We start from the raw sequence: 13,120 nt of genomic DNA on the forward strand, positions 1-13,120 counted from the left end.
TTTTGAGATTTATGACAGTTATTTTGACAACTGTCACGTGACCGTGTTGCTAAATGGTGTTCTACGGTCACGTGACAACTGTCACTAACGTCAAAACTATAAAATTATTCTCTAAAGTTGCAAAAATATGATTTTGTCCTGATCTGAAATGATTTTGACAATAACTTTGACAATTGACAATTTAAAACCACGTGATCTAACGATTATTATTAAAAAAATTAAAAATCTGTATTTTTGAAGTACGGTTTTCCTATTGTTTATAGCAAGAATCAATGAATAAAATGTTTGACAACAATTTCAAGACACCCTGTATAATAATGTAAAATGAATGAATTTGTTTTGATAGAGTAGATTGTAGATTGTAGACCAGTAAAAGCAGTAAAAGTTAAAAAGATAAATACAAATAATATATGAAATTACTTGGAATGTTTATTTTGTTTTACGATGGATATGGTAATATTGAGTTTAGATCTCATTTACAACATTAAAAATAATTAATTATTTAGCATTATTCAACATTTACATGACAGAAAAAAAATATTCACACGTTATTAACCTAAATACGTCTTCTATGCGCATTCAAATGTGTTTATCGAATATACCAGTTTTGAAATCATTAATTTATGTAATCAGCGTTTGAATTAAAGCAACTTGAAGTGATGTAAAGGAAACCACTTTTGGCCAAATTACCTAACAGCTAAATTAACAAAAAATAATTTTTAGTTGCTACTTCTAACAATTCAAAATGTTTCGGCTCAGCTAGTATTTTCATTAGACAAGCTGTCTATTATGTTCTTCAATCCACTAATGTGATTCATAAACTCATCGGCAATGAATTGAACATCTTCTTGCTTTGATATCACAGCCTTGTCGACAAAGAGGCACACATGAAATTTGTTATCATAGGTGCATATTGTTAGTGTAAGACCTAGAAAAAACAATGTCTCTTTTGTGAAAATTTTAATTATAGTTAGTAATGAGACTGTAATAGACGATACCCTAACCTGTGTTGTTGGTATGTGGCGCTGACGCAAAAGCTTTAATGATTTCGTTTTCTGAAAATATCGAGTCCTCCGATATTTTCAGATAGGCTGCTCCTGGGACTATTGATATGCTGCATGTATGAGCACTTGTGTTAAAAAGAAAATCAATCACAGGTCCTGGGAGTGGAGCACAACCATATTTCATCCACAAATAGACTATCTACAAAAATTAATAAAAGCAGCAATTAAACATGCTAACTGAGAGTTGGATCCCTAATCTGAAATTATTGTAACTAGTTTACTCTTACCTCTTTACGAAAGGAAGGAAATGACAAACAGTCTTCTCCACAATACTTTATTATGACCTTAGATGGTAAGGTCTGCTCAACAAGTTTCGGTCACATAAATGACCATCTTCAGGAGCTACAAGAATAACCTACTTTACATGGTGTACCATAAGTTTAATGTTAAAAAACGAGATGTTAAAAAACGAGAAAACGTACCTTAAATCGATCGATCAATGTGACTACTGTCTTTTTACAAGGGGAGAGACAGAGAGACCCATGTTATAACGAATTAGTGACTATAACATAGTTAAGTAGGTGAACAATGCTGTAAAATTTAACACATGTAACAATTGATTAAAGGGATTATAGGGAAATTTAATAGTTACCTCATTATGGAGAAAAAACTAACTATAGCACATTAAATTAAAATTAAACAAAAAACTTAAACTAGACCCATTTAGGGCTGGGTGAGACCCTAGGGGGAAAAAAAGATCTTAAAACTCGTGCACCATCCACTGAAGAGGCGATCAAACAGGAAACAAAATGGAGGTGCAAAAATTTTTAAAAAATTTCACATTGATAAGCCGTTAATTTGAAGGCAGAGGGGGAACCGTTAAGAGGGGGTTACAATAACACACCCCTTTTCGATCGATTTAAGGTACGTTTTCTCGTTTTTTAACATCTCGTTTTTTAACATTAAACTTATGGTACACCATGTAAAGTAGGTTATTCTTGTAGCTCCTGAAGATGGTCATTTATGTGACCGAAACTTGTTGAGCAGACCTTACCATCTAAGGTCATAATAAAGTATTGTGGAGAAGACTGTTTGTCATTTCCTTCCTTTCGTACTCTTGCGACTCCACTGAAAGAATATGGACTACTACTTCTTTCTGAAAACTGCTGGTCGAGCAATTTTAGTCCGTGAATTCAAGAAGAATCTACTGGCGAGGAAGCTTACTCAACTTGACATCTGGTTCAATGGCGAATGCCTGAGGCGGAATCTAAAACCGAATTATGTCTCCCTACGCTGCAACTCCAAGTCTACATCATCTAAGAGGGCGATCCAGCTGGCCACACGGGTCTGGATTAAGGATGAGGTCAAGAGGTTATACTTTAGACTTAGTAATACTGACCTTAAACTTAAGTGTTTATTTTTCAAACTAACCAGTGTTCTGCACCCTGTTGAATTTGATTCACTGCACCATTCCTTATTGCAATTTGTGTGTGACATGGGTAGTAACAAATTTGAGGTTTTACAACGTAAACTATCAAGATTGAACCCCTTAACAGTGCCGACTCTTAACTATAATAACATCTTCATTGGTGATTTTGGTGTTAAACCCATTCATAGCTCAGATTTTTCTTTCCACCCTCGAACTCTAAACCTGTCAAACTGTGACCCTATCCCAAAACGATTTAAGTATTTTAAATTTAGGACTTAAATACAATTTCACTTTTTCACCTAGAGTAAATGATTTACAAGTTTTCTCTGCCCATTTGGAGAACGTAATCTCTAGAAGTCTCCCTGAAGCTTCACAAGGTGCAGTTCGTTCTGCTTGCGCTGTCCATCTTAACAGGTTTCACGCAGGAGGTCTCTCTTCAGTGGTTCCTGCAGTAAGCAAGACAGAAAACAGGAACTTGTCCTCACTTAAGAAAAAAGTCAAAGACAACGATTTGATAGTAACAAAAGCTGACAAAGGCAATTGCGTAGTGGTTCTTGACAGAACTCAGTATATGGACAAGGTCCTGGATTTTCTGAATTCGGACTCTTTTGAAATTTTAAACTCCTCCCCTCTGGACAAATTCCTGGTGAAATTTAAGTCATCTATTAATAGAGTCCAGACTACTTTAACACCTTTGGGATTTAATAAATACAAAATCTTACCTATCAACCCCTCCGTTCCCAAACTCTATGGCCTTCCCAAAATCCACAAACCCAATATCCCCATCAGACCAGTGGTTTCCTTTTGCGGTTCTCCCTGCCACCATCTTTCTGCCTGGTTAAATGATATTATCCTTAAAACCACCGGATTTAAAAGTAAATATTCCATAAAAAATTCATTTGAACTTTGCTCCCAACTCAAAGACTTAATCATCCCAGACACAGCAATCATGGTCTCCTTCGATGTTTCCAACCTCTTTCCCAGCATCCCACCACCTGATTGTTTAAACTTGGTCCAGGATTTGTTGTCCTCTTCGGAAGGTCTTGACCCTTTCCAGGTGGAAGACTTATTAACCCTGGTGGCTCTGGTACTGGACCAAAACTTTTTCCAGTTCAACAACACTTTCTATTCACAGTCCGGAGGCCTGGCTATGGGTTCATGCCTTTCCCCTCTGCTAGCAGAGATTTTTATGTCCAACATTGAACATTCCCTAGAATCCTACCACTCCTTCAATAAAATACTCTTCTTCAAAAGATATGTGGATGACATTTTCTGTATTTTTGATGGGTCTCTAGATGACCTTCAACAATTATTCTTGTTTCTTAATGATTTACACCATTCAATCTCATTCACCATGGAACTAGAGTCATCCCATAAACTACCTTTCCTTGATATTTTGCTTTACAGGTCTTGTAACCACATTGAGTTTTCCATCTATCACAAACCCACAAGCACTGACTGCATAATCCCCTTCCAATCCAATCATCCAATTAATCAAAAGGTTGCGTCATTAAACTGTTTCTTTAACCGTCTATTTAACATACCAATGTCTGAAACAAACTTTAACTTAGAACTTTCCTGGATCAGAACAGTAGCAACCAATAATAATTTTCCAAACACATTAGTTAATAAAATTTATTTTAACCATTTTAAAAAATTTGTCAATAAGAACTTAATACATTCAGACAAACCTGAAAACCCCAAATTCTTTTCCATCCCTTTTATGGGCCCACTGTCACTTCAGGTTAAAAACATTTTCAGGTTAAATAACATAAATATTTGCTTCAAAGTCTCCAACACCTCTAGACAATTCCTTTCCCATTCCAAAGACCCTACTCCCCAACTCCATAAATCAGGCGTTTACCAACTGTCCTGTTGTACCCCAGGATGTAATGCTCTCTATGTTGGTCAGACGGGCAGGAAGTTCTCCACTCGCATTCATGAACACACTCGGGAGTACTTGAAGTTCACCAACAACCCTAACCTAAATACTTCTTACATGAAATCTAATTTCTCTCGACATCTTCGTCAGAATAATCATACCTTCAACACCGAACAGGGTTTCAAGATTCTGCATGTCTGTGGTAAGGGCAGCCTACTTAACCACCTTGAGGTGCTTGAGATTAACAAGGCTTCTGATGATGGTGGGTGCACCTGCCTGAATGACCAGCTTAACCATACATCAACCTCCTTTTTTAGGTCCTTAACCTTTTAATGCTTCACATACCCCTTTTACACAACCCTAACACCTCCTTTTTCACTTTCCCCTCCCTCACCGTGGCGTGTGTCGGTGTCGGCATTTCTTGCGGTTTTGCCACCATTTTTGAACCCCTATTAGCCACCCTCATCTGGCTTAATACGTTGTCCACCTGTTTGCTGGTTTGGTGCATTGTTTACTTTCAACTCCACCACCTGCGGTATGAATGGTTGCGGGTTTTAACCTTTCTATTGTTGATCTTCACTTGTTTTGTGGGTTGCAGAACTATCCACCTGTTGTCAGCTAAATTATTGATTTTATTTTATTTTATTGTAACCCCCTCTTAACGGTTCCCCCTCTGCCTTCAAATTAACGGCTTATCAATGTGAAATTTTTTAAAAATTTTTGCACCTCCATTTTGTTTCCTGTTTGATCGCCTCTTCAGTGGATGGTGCACGAGTTTTAAGATCTTTTTTTCCCCCTAGGGTCTCACCCAGCCCTAAATGGGTCTAGTTTAAGTTTTTTGTTTAATTTTAATTTAATGTGCTATAGTTAGTTTTTTCTCCATAATGAGGTAACTATTAAATTTCCCTATAATCCCTTTAATCAATTGTTACATGTGTTAAATTTTACAGCATTGTTCACCTACTTAACTATGTTATAGTCACTAATTCGTTATAACATGGGTCTCTCTGTCTCTCCCCTTGTAAAAAGACAGTAGTCACATTGATCGATCGATTTAAGGTACGTTTTCTCGTTTTTTAACATCTCGTTTTTTAACATTAAACTTATGGTACACCATGTAAAGTAGGTTATTCTTGTAGCTCCTGAAGATGGTCATTTATGTGACCGAAACTTGTTGAGCAGACCTTACCATCTAAGGTCATAATAAAGTATTGTGGAGAAGACTGTTTGTCATTTCCTTCCTTTCGTACTCTTGCGACTCCACTGAAAGAATATGGACTACTACTTCTTTCTTACCTCTTTGTTTGGATTATGTCTCATTTCTTCTATGCTGCGTTTTACATTTTCTAATCCATCAAGAAACTTAGTAGGATCTAAAATAGGCAGTTCTAAGAACCCAAAAGTAAAGTCGTTCTTTAAGTCACGTCTTCTCTCTGTAGTCAACGCAAACACTAAGGGAATCATACATGATATTTTTTTAGGAGGGTCAAAACGTTTCTGAAAACATAGTCATACGGCTTAAAAACATAACAAAACAACAAAAACTATGTACCTTTTTGAAATAAGAAAAGAAACTGGCAGATATGCATGCAAAAAGTATATCGCTGAATCTAGTGTTTGGAATAGTATTTTTAATTTTTTTTACGCTGTCGACATGTCCACTGTCACGCTCAGTAGCCCAAGCTATAAGTTTTTCACCACTCATTTTTGACTGATGAAGTACATTTTCGTCAGTTTTCTTCAAGAAACTGATTTTTAATATTGCAATGGGTGCTATCAAAATCAAGTAGGATACATAGATTGCTTGTTTACACAAGTTCATCTGCAATACATTTTTTTTTTGTTTCAGGAAACCTAAACAAACTTTTCTCTTACCAACTCTATAACATTATTATGTGATTTATACTCTTCTTTTATTAGTCTATCTGAATAATTAGCATTTGGATCATTTCCAAACAAAGTAGATATAAATTGCACCAGACGTATTCCATCGGCTGTTATATGATTGATTCTAAATATAATTGGATATACGTAGCCTTTTACCTGAAAGTACAATCTGTAGTTGATCAAATTAGTGGTTTTTATAAAAATAATTGTTGAATGAAGATCACTAGGGATTTGGATGCAATACAAAACAAAAAACTGATTCAATATTTATAACTCAAAAAGTTGAATATTGGTGCCATTCAAGAATTTTCAGCTTCGCCAAGAACAGAACATCATTCAAAATAGTGCTTCCAACAAGGATAGTTGTCTGATGTTTAAAATTTAACTTTGATACTAGAGATTGTTTCTAAAAAAGCATCTTTCTAAAATATCTAATTTAACATTGCTTGATCTCATTCTATTCAGTATATAGACTGCTACTGCTAAAGTTAATAATCACGTACATTTGAGTCTGAAAGTGGCTGGTTTGTTACAGAAACTTCCCATAAAGCTGTGTCATCTTTTGGTAATGGATCATTGCTAATGTTTCCTAGTGTTCTTTTAATATACTCATCGTCGAACGGTACTTCTCCAGGTGGCACTGGCAAGACTTTTAATACATCCGAAACTCTTACTTGATTTTTAAGTAAATATTCTTGTCCAAAATAACTGTGACACGTGGAAGAAAATTTTTGATATTTATTGTTGTTATTGTATACCTGAAAAATTAAACATTACTTATTATGTTACTACGGTGATAAGTTCACTTATAATATTTAAGTATGTGTGCAAAATTTTACTAAAAAGATACTTTGTATGATAGGTAACATCAAAACAATAGAAATTTATTTAAAATACAAGTTAAGAAGTTATTCTTTTTGGTTAAAATAACAATATTCTTGTATCTAATCTACTCATACATGATTCTATTATTGTTCTTATTACTTAAGTGTGAATATATTTACAAAATAGGCAAAACATATTTTGTATATTAAGTTTTAACAAACAAAATCTTTACTGAGAGAGCTGTTTTTACTCATTAAACAAAACTTTCTCACTAATAGAATAGCACCTTAGAATAGGGCACATCTTTAGAAAAAAAAATGTAGTACTTACTAACCTTTTCTTGTAATAACTGACGCATATCCTGTACCATATTCCTGCTTCGGTCACTACGCAAATGCAACACCAACATAGTGATTTTTCGACATTTGTCGTATTTAGGGGCAAAAGCTTTATCAGAAGAGATCAGCAACCCTCCAAATTGATCACCGTACTTTTCTTGCAATCGAATCCTCACAAGCTGTCGAAACAACCACAATACTGCTAGAATTACAATGCCAAATAGCACGAGCGGTAAAGCGAGTATGTGAAGAACTACATTCGAAATTTTATTCATTTTTGTGATCTGAAAGAAACTTATTATAAAATCTATAACATTGGCACCTTTCAGTTATTTAAAAGTTAAAATGCAGTCAAAATAAGGAACTATTTAGTTTGAACACGCGTAAACTTACTGGGAATATTAAACTAATAGTTGACCAATCAAGATTCATATATCTTCACTCTTATCAACAAAAACACAAATAATTCGTCTGTCGATTATAAGCATTGTGATTAATTATTGTTTTATGATTATCAGTATCTCAGAGAGGTTTCTTGCATGTGTTATTTAAAATGTAAATAGGAGAAGGACTTTGAATACATTTTGTAAATTACACTAACTTCTTTAAAGCCTGTTAAGATGACTGCGTGATCACTACTGTAAAGGTAAAATGTGAACTATATATGAGATATTTGCTATGCTATGAGCCATTCATTTTTCTTATTACTCAACCAAATAAAATTTAGCAGTATTTTACCAATTGTACTTTTAACAGCGTTTCTTTCCAATCACTTGAGAGGAAATTGATACCAATTTTTTTAAATTTGAGGTCTTATTATAGATATTTTTTATTTTTCAAGTGTCTAAAAAACTTGCTTTCTTTTATCAAGTAAAGTAAAATTGATTTTAATGTTAATGTTTTTTGGTTCAAACTGCTTTCATGTTTTATTTAAAACTTTTTATGTATATTTTCAAACAATAGTAATTGATCGAAATACACAATTAAAAATTATAGTCAGTTATTAAAAATTAATTCAATGATTTTAGAATTTTGGAGACATGAAGAAAGAACAACTCAACAATATTTATTTTTATTGAAACCGTCTTAAGTTCACAAGATAAAAAATAAAACCATTCAGTTAAAGAATGTGTATGCCTTTTTAAATAAAAAATTACTTACCTGATGCTTTTCAGTCGAGTTGTATTTGTGTAAAACCAGGATAGCGAGTAGGTATAGGTACTTATTATAATCAGTCGGTCAAAAGCCAGGCAAATCGCCATTAACAGATCAATTTTTAAGGTGTATAATGCAAAGCGCAACATAAAACGTGATTATTATGTTATTTTCGGAGTATAGTATATGACAGAATGTGTTTGCACTTTGTATTGTATCACAAATTTTCATACAAGCACCTATAAATGGTAAAACTAGCACTTAGTGAGACGATAAATAAATGTAGTAATTTTCAAAACAGTAAGTAATAAAATTGCTTACTAATATATTGATTGACATGATAATTGATGAAAATCTCAATTTGCTAAAATTACTTAAGGACGATAGTACACAACATAACATATTAAAATTATCAACATTTGGCAACATGTCGACAGGCCCAATACAATTAACAACAGGCAGGTAATATCAAAAGTTTGCTATTTTGCATAAAACATCTTTCATTATATAATTTTATAGCAATTTTTGAATTTTGCTATAAAAAATTATTAAATTTAAATCAATTTAAATTAACTGACTTGCTGGATTAACTTTTTCTTCCATGATAACTCTTTGAGTTAATCAATCTTTTTGTAAGACAAGTTTGTATATCTGATTTCTCTTTTCAAGAATATGATTCCTGATGTTTTACATCAGCCTTCAACCTATCGGGAATAATTGTACCTACCTATCACTTTTCCCACTATTTAAGGAAATAATCCTTTTCATACCAAACCAACTTAACGCATCTGAAGAAAAATAGCAGAAAGAAAATTTACTTAAACTTTGTGCATATCCTGACATTCTATGAAAATCTACTAGATTGGTAAACTCACTCTCATTTGTAAACCTTGCCTGACCTGTTATTTTTTTTAGTTTTAGGTGTCAATAGGTACTTTATATTAAAAATCCGGTTTTATTTTAGAATGAGGTAAATAACGCAATAGAACAATTAGCACGGTTATAAATTTATAAATTAACAAGAACTTAAAATTGTATTTATCACTTGTCAATCCAATAAATCTATTGACTTATCAATGGTTTAATATTTAAAATATAGCTCCGTGTACAGCATGAAAGCACCTTCTAAGTTACTAAATTTTTCACAACTTTTTTTTTGCCAATAGTTTCTAAACTTTCTGACAAATTTTGGTAATCTTGTAGATATAATAAGGAGGTGATATTTATTATGTAATTACTTAAAATAATAGGGTCGTCATTCATATTGAAAGGAAAGAGCAAAAAAAACAAGTAAATGTTACGCTTATATACGAAGATTTTTTATTTAACATAAAGTGAAAAAACAGGAAACAAATAATAAATATCTACAGGACTATGATTGTTCGTTTGATGTTTTCTTACTTAGATTACTAAATAGTCTAGTATAAAATATAATACAAAATTTACAAAACATTATTTACAAATATACAAGATTTATATACAAACAAGCTAAATGTTTCTATTATTAGCTATATAGGATACAAATTGCGATTACTTTCATCTAAGCTTAAGTTAACATGGACTGTATTTCTACCTATGTATACCTACGTAAATGCAATTACAATGGTCGAATAAGTTATCTAGTTTTTCAATATACATTCACCGTTAGTTTGATTAGATTGAAGAAATATATTTTTTACAGTATATCTATATAAACATGGGGCATATGGTATATTGCCAAAGATATGTCATTAGGACAACCTTCCACACGTGACTGAAAAAAAGCCAAATTTGTCTCGTAGTTTTGTCAAAATGATGTTAAACGAGTGATTTAGCTAGGGAAGACCAAAATTCATTTGAAAATTGAAAAAATACTGCTTTCAACAAGCAAATAAACATTATTGAGGGTATTAACTACTGTTTCTCTAACTTTCTCCTCACTATAGCATGGTAAACATAAAAATACTCGTATGTATAAAGTATTTGGTTAAATATGAACTACGTATATTGCTACCGTGATACAAGATGCATTTTTTCAGTCTATATATGCATACCTTAAATATAAATTATTGTTGTAAAATGGACAAAGATCTTCGACTTAATATGTGTTTTAATGCAGATCGAGTCAGCTTGTGAGTCAGCTTTATGTGTTCATTTGACTAGGTACTATGTTTCTCCCTGTATTTGGTAAATAGTCCAAGTTTTTTAATTCAAGTTGACCAGCACCGTAAAAAACAAATAAGATAGTAACTTAACTATGCATGCAATTTCATGAAAGTTTTTCGGAATATAGAAATAAACAGACAGGAACTTACAGGACTTATTGATACTACCTTTACCGATCTTTATAAATTGAATTCATTGTTAATCAGTCTGCTTAAAGCATAAATCATAAGAATAATTGGCATATACCTACATAAAGTCTTTTAGTAAATAATTGCCTTGTCATTCGATGAACTTCTTTTCTTTCTCCTGCCAGTATAGCTATATCACTCTATGCTATACCGGGCTCACTAATATCAAAATTCTGTTCTAACAAAATATATACAGGGTCGTTCCTATTTGGTCGGTCGCTTATTATGACAAGGTGGGTATGGACCGAGCTGGGCTGGGTTTATGGCTTCCGCGTACAAACATGAGGATTCGCTGTACGAACATGTGGTGTCGTGACTACTGGAACAGGAATGTCTGTAAATAATTATTATGTTGCGTCAGTATTTTAGAAAAATTATGATTCAAATATCTCTCAATAACCAAGCAGCGGAAGTTCTTTATAATAAATGGTCAATTTTCATTAATTGCTCTTCTTAACAGTAAAACTAGTTTTTAGATCACTTCAATTGTTATACTATCACTGATACGATAACAACTTACCTATCACCATCACAGTCTCCATTCTCTCCTTTTCCGTTCCAACTTCCCGCAGCGGTGTTCTGGTTGAACCAGACGTCCGTATCACAGTTATTTGAATGAGAGGGACCGTTTGAACCATGAACCCCTTTAGGGTGGCGCCCGCCATTACTGCTACCACTTGCAATTGAACAGCTATGACAAGAACGTGTTCTTGTAAAAGGCATAACCTGAAACAATAACCGATTTAATTAACCGTATAAATAACAAAAATTATAAATCTTGCTTGAAATCCACTAATTTTCTAATAACTTACTTTATTGCACTGATTTGGTAAATGTACAGCATAACAAGCATATCCACTACTGCATGTACTACTGCCTCCACTTCTGGAAGGACAGGGTCCATCTCTAGGACAATCAGGAGGTGGATGATCAGGAGGAGGTGGAATAATTTCCGACCAACTCGGTGGAGGCAAAAGCATTGTAGTGGCGTACGGTGTGGGACTATCAAGATTTTTTTTGCAGTTGTAGAAAGTGGACAAGTTTTTTGTGTCAACTTCGGCATAATCTGTAGGCTGAGCTAGTGGAATGGAAGAATCTTTGTCACAATCCGCAGCTTTCCACCTAGTATGAAAATTATTAGTTAGTTAGTTAGTCTTCTTTATTTCTAATTATGGTCACAATACATTTCCTGTAACTACAAAAAACATACATAATCCCTGATACAATATGGCTCTAAATTAATTAACATCTGTTTTACCTTTCTTTTAAAAAGTGTCTCATTTCTTTCTAATTTTAAATCATTTTGTAATGTATTAAAAAGCTTCAAAAAGGCATAATATGGATTTTTTTCGGTTATAGTTAATCTGTGTATCGGATAATTTACATTTACGCTTCGAGTGTTTTAACCATGATGTACCTCCAGATCAAACATACTTTTGTTTTTGAAAAAGAAAACTATACATTCATAAATATATAGTCCCCACACCGTCAGAATGCCATTAGCTTTGAAAACCCCCCTGCAGCTCTCCCTGTATCCCATTTTCTTGACTATTCTAAGTGCTCGTTTTTGCAAAACAAAAATTTTTTCCATTAAGCTATTAGAACCCCAAAATATTATCCCATACTTGAGCACAGATTCAATTTCGCAGTGACTCGTATGCCATAGCAAACTGAACTAAGCTTGTTGCTTAACTCTAAAATATAATTTGACTTGATGATTTGTTTAGGAATTCATCCAAGTGAATTCCAAGAAATTTGGTATGTTCTACGAGCTCTGTATTTGATTGTCCAAAAGTTAGTGTTTCAGGTTTTTCAATTTTGAATTGTTTTGTTCTAAAGAGTAGAACCTTTGTTTTATTATTATTAAGTAATAATCTGTTACTTTTAAACCAATCTTGTGCTCTGCAAAATAAGTTTTCTCCCGATAGAGCTAGGCTTTCTACATTTCTTCCCCCTGTCAATAAATTCGTATCATCGGCATAACACGTCACATGCTCATTCTCTGAAAGCAGAATGTTGCTCAGGTCATTAAGAAATACAATGAATAAAATAGGTCCCAATATGCTTCCCTGTGCAATTCCAATTTTATTTTCCTTCAGACTTGAGAAATAATTCTGTCCATTTTTTAATATTTTAACTTTTTGTTGCCTATTAGTTAAATATGATGAAAACAAATGTTATGTTTGACCTCGTACACCGTAAGCCTTAAGTTTTCTAAGCAACATATCTGGGTCAACAAAGTCGTACGCCCTTGACAGGTCCAAGAA

At 33.3% G+C, this 13,120-nt stretch overlaps 3 protein-coding genes and 1 long non-coding RNA gene across 17 annotated transcripts in view; 1 reads left to right on the forward strand and 3 right to left on the reverse strand.

The window, feature by feature from the left end:
• Positions 1-411: 411 nt before the first annotated feature.
• On the reverse strand, positions 412-8,702 carry LOC145725508 (uncharacterized). Of its 2 annotated transcripts, none has more exons than XM_081974299.1 (8): positions 8,527-8,702; positions 7,362-7,649; positions 6,706-6,960; positions 6,191-6,358; positions 5,868-6,137; positions 5,612-5,812; positions 1,005-1,203; positions 412-928 (listed from the first exon to the last, which is right to left on the reverse strand). In XM_081974299.1, exons 2-8 carry the CDS (start codon positions 7,638-7,640, stop codon positions 756-758), a joined length of 1,545 nt encoding a protein of 514 aa, XP_081830425.1. In that variant the 5' UTR covers positions 7,641-7,649; positions 8,527-8,702; the 3' UTR covers positions 412-755. The 2 variants fall into 2 exon arrangements, with proteins under 2 accessions (XP_081830425.1, XP_081830424.1); XM_081974298.1 differs by lacking the exon at positions 8,527-8,702 and adding an exon at positions 7,759-7,905.
• Positions 1,325-4,823, reverse strand: LOC145725512 (uncharacterized). 10 transcript variants are annotated; one of them, XR_014177302.1, is made up of 7 exons: positions 4,661-4,823; positions 4,477-4,591; positions 3,156-4,417; positions 2,733-3,095; positions 2,404-2,671; positions 1,657-2,351; positions 1,325-1,595 (listed from the first exon to the last, which is right to left on the reverse strand). It is a non-coding gene; the product is annotated as an uncharacterized LOC145725512 (long non-coding RNA). The 10 variants fall into 10 exon arrangements; XR_014177308.1 differs by having other exon boundaries at positions 4,477-4,603; positions 4,661-4,675; XR_014177310.1 differs by lacking the exon at positions 4,661-4,823 and adding an exon at positions 4,642-4,659.
• LOC145725510 (uncharacterized) lies at positions 3,383-5,536 on the forward strand. Of its 2 annotated transcripts, XM_081974304.1 has the most exons (3): positions 3,383-5,204; positions 5,266-5,374; positions 5,455-5,536. In XM_081974304.1, exon 1 carries the CDS (start codon positions 3,383-3,385, stop codon positions 4,646-4,648), a length of 1,266 nt encoding a protein of 421 aa, XP_081830430.1. In that variant the 3' UTR covers positions 4,649-5,204; positions 5,266-5,374; positions 5,455-5,536. The 2 variants fall into 2 exon arrangements, with proteins under 2 accessions (XP_081830430.1, XP_081830429.1); XM_081974303.1 differs by having other exon boundaries at positions 5,266-5,536.
• A 1,115-nt stretch (positions 8,703-9,817) lies between the features above and the next one.
• The window catches only part of robo1 (roundabout guidance receptor 1), a 142,906-nt gene continuing 139,603 nt past the window's right edge, over positions 9,818-13,120 (reverse strand). For 2 of the 3 annotated variants that reach the window (XM_081974295.1, XM_081974297.1), the window contains 3 exons: positions 11,666-11,975; positions 11,374-11,579; positions 9,818-11,187 (listed from right to left, as the gene is read on the reverse strand). In XM_081974295.1, coding sequence (XP_081830421.1) covers positions 11,058-11,187; positions 11,374-11,579; positions 11,666-11,975 — 646 coding nt within the window. In that variant the 3' untranslated portion in view covers positions 9,818-11,057. The remainder of the gene's footprint in view (positions 11,188-11,373; positions 11,580-11,665; positions 11,976-13,120) is intronic. The other variant, XM_081974296.1, reaches the window with a different exon arrangement.

The sequence above is a fragment of the Ips typographus genome, linkage group LG2 (assembly GCF_016097725.1).
Source record: "Ips typographus isolate SLU linkage group LG2, UJ_Ityp_2.0, whole genome shotgun sequence".
Lineage (NCBI taxonomy): Eukaryota > Metazoa > Arthropoda > Insecta > Coleoptera > Curculionidae > Ips > Ips typographus.

Excerpts from the sequence above, each read along its gene's own strand:
- LOC145725510 (XM_081974303.1), top strand. The coding sequence starts at position 3,383 with ATGGTCTCCTTCGATGTTTCCAACCTCTTTCCCAGCATCCCACCACCT.
- LOC145725508 (XM_081974298.1), bottom strand. The coding sequence starts at position 7,797 with ATGAATCTTGATTGGTCAACTATTAGTTTAATATTCCCA. Across the intron at positions 6,138-6,190 it reads ATAATAATGTTATAGAGTTG|ATGAACTTGTGTAAACAAGC; the intron begins GTAAGAGAAAAG and ends AATGTATTGCAG. Across the intron at positions 1,204-5,611 it reads GACATAATCCAAACAAAGAG|ATAGTCTATTTGTGGATGAA; the intron begins GTAAGAAAGAAG and ends TAATTTTTGTAG.